At 43.4% G+C, this 2,355-nt stretch overlaps 1 protein-coding gene across 1 annotated transcript; it reads right to left on the bottom strand.

Annotated features, from left to right (window-relative positions):
• Positions 1–776: 776 nt before the first annotated feature.
• Positions 777–2,128, bottom strand: S100z (S100 calcium binding protein Z). The gene is made up of 2 exons (XM_051182929.1): positions 1,911–2,128; positions 777–994 (listed from the first exon to the last, which is right to left on the bottom strand). Exons 1-2 carry the CDS (start codon positions 2,049–2,051, stop codon positions 836–838), a joined length of 300 nt encoding a protein of 99 aa, XP_051038886.1. The 5' UTR covers positions 2,052–2,128; the 3' UTR covers positions 777–835.
• Between the last annotated feature and the right edge of the window lie 227 nt (positions 2,129–2,355).

Genomic DNA, 2,355 nt, shown 5'->3' on the forward strand with positions numbered 1-2,355 from the left:
CCCCCAGACACAGCAGAGCCTCCTTCACAATTACCCTCTGTAGTACCGTCTTTCCTGGTACCTAGGATCATCATTCAGATTACTTCCTTTCTTCCAACCCTCCCGATTATCTGTCACAATTTGGATCCCCAGAAGCTGACCTTTCCTTAAGGATTCTTGTACAGGTCATTTATTTTAGGCATAGCAGACAAGCTGGAGTACTGTAGTAAGACTAAGGACAGAGGAAAAGGAGCAAGTATCCCCAAGGCCTGATGCTGCTTAACCCTAGGGAAAGCTGTGAGAACTGGTAAAACACTCAGCCCCAGGGGCATGGGAGGGTATTTACAAACCAACTCCTAAGATCTGCTGTCGCCAGCTCTTACAGCTGGAACACCTAATCCTGAATCCACCCATCCCAGCCTAACTCACTGAGGGCCAGTCTTTCTCTTTATCAGCCTTTCTGCTATTTGAAGCACAATTAGGAGCCTATAGGGAGAGCCAAGTAATCTCATCAGTAACGAAGGAACTGTAAAACACAATTTAAGAATGAGATCTTAGAAACTCTTCAGCTTTGAGTCTCATTTCAAAAGCAGCTAAATGAGTGGGTGCTCTCTATTTGACAAATAAATCATAACATTTCTAACAACACAGGTAAATTTCAAGGAGGGCACAAGAGCTACAATATGTACAGTCAATATATCAAGGCGAATCTAACTTAATTAATGCTAATAAGTATATATATATATATATCATCTATAAGTCACATCACTGTGTCTCTAAACAGGAAGGGTATAGACTCACAGTGGGTACAGAACTTTGAATCTATTTCTGCCTTTTGTTCGCTTGCTAGTCATCTTTATTTGCCTTTCTTCTTCAGTTGCTCTACAAAATAGTCATTACAAGCAACTGTCAGAGCTGCCACCATGACCACAAATTCATTAAAATCCACCTCGTTGTCCTTATTGGCGTCCAGGTCCTGCATTATTTTATCCACCAACTGGGGATCCTTTTGACACTAAAAAGAAAAAGAAAGTTTCTAACTCAGAGGCCTGCACAGTCGTGACAACTGATGTCACAGTTTCCTCCTATTTGCATGAATATCTTCATTCTCATTTTAGCACTTGAAGACAATTGCCAAGAATCTATTTACAAGAAGATCTGACCTGGCCTAGAGTCTAGCCCCTGTCCCAGGTCCACAGAATGCGAGCTCAGACCCCAAGGCCTACAAAAGCAAAATAAACAAACAGTAGCAGATTCGGTGAATTGTGGATGCTAGGGAAGCATCTACTGGACACTGCAGGCAGAAGACCAGGACACCTGAAGATAGTTTCAATACTTAGAAACAGAAGCTTCAAAGTCAAAGGGGACAATGAGTGGTCCTGTCGTTTACCATTGATAGGCTTCTGAGCAATCAGGTAACATTTTAGAATTCCCTTAGTTGTCCCAAGGGAGGAATCTGGCCACATGCTATGATGATGCTTCAAATTATTTGAAGATGCTTAGTACCAAGTTTGCTAGATATGGCCGTGTGTGTGTGTGTGTGTGTGTGTGTGTGTGTGTGTGTGTGTGTGTCCCTGAAACACACAAAAAGAAGTATGTAGGAACCATTTTCCTTACTGATAGGGTTAGATTCTCCAAATGTTGACAATTACATTGAGATTTTTTTAACCCAATATTCAATATTCTGGTGCAGCAATAAAAATATAGTTAGTTATACCCAGGTTTATATTATAATAATGTTACTGTTCCTGGAGCTTCATACAGCAGAAAGGAAAATGGCTCCTGCCAGTGTATGCAGGAACACAGTTCTCCAGGGCTCTTCCCAGCACTTAGGGTCTTGAAACAAGCTATAGACAGAATGTACATGACACCTGTCCCCAAAGCCACATCCCACCCACGCACCCGCAACTGAGGCAGAAAAATGGACTCACCGTGAGGAACTCTGTGAGCTCCCGCTGTAACAACATCTTCAGCTCCCCTTTGTTAAGCTTGAACCTGTCCCCCTCTTTGCAAGAGTACCGGTGGAAAATTCGAATCATCGTGTCCATGGCCATCTCCAGCTGGGTGGGCATGCTGGCTGCAGAGTGGAGTACTCCTGAAGCAGGCCACCAAACCACGGAGAAGAAAGGCACTTGTCCAAAGGAAGCAGATGGGGGACACGTCAACTCTTTCCTGAAAATAGAATACACAAGCGATGCTTTTTAAAGTTTAAGAATCATCCACTAAAGACAGTGTTCCACGCATTCTAGAGCAAGCTGCAAATGACAGCTTCGCAGACAGTTTTTCTCCTCCTCAATTTCTGTTCCTCCAATCCATGTGCCTCCAGCAGCTCATAGGTTAGCAGCTAGACAGGCCCAGAGTCATGTCAGAACACAG

This window comes from Phodopus roborovskii, unplaced genomic scaffold (assembly GCF_943737965.1).
Source record: "Phodopus roborovskii unplaced genomic scaffold, PHOROB, whole genome shotgun sequence".
NCBI classification, from domain to species: Eukaryota; Metazoa; Chordata; class Mammalia; order Rodentia; family Cricetidae; genus Phodopus; species Phodopus roborovskii.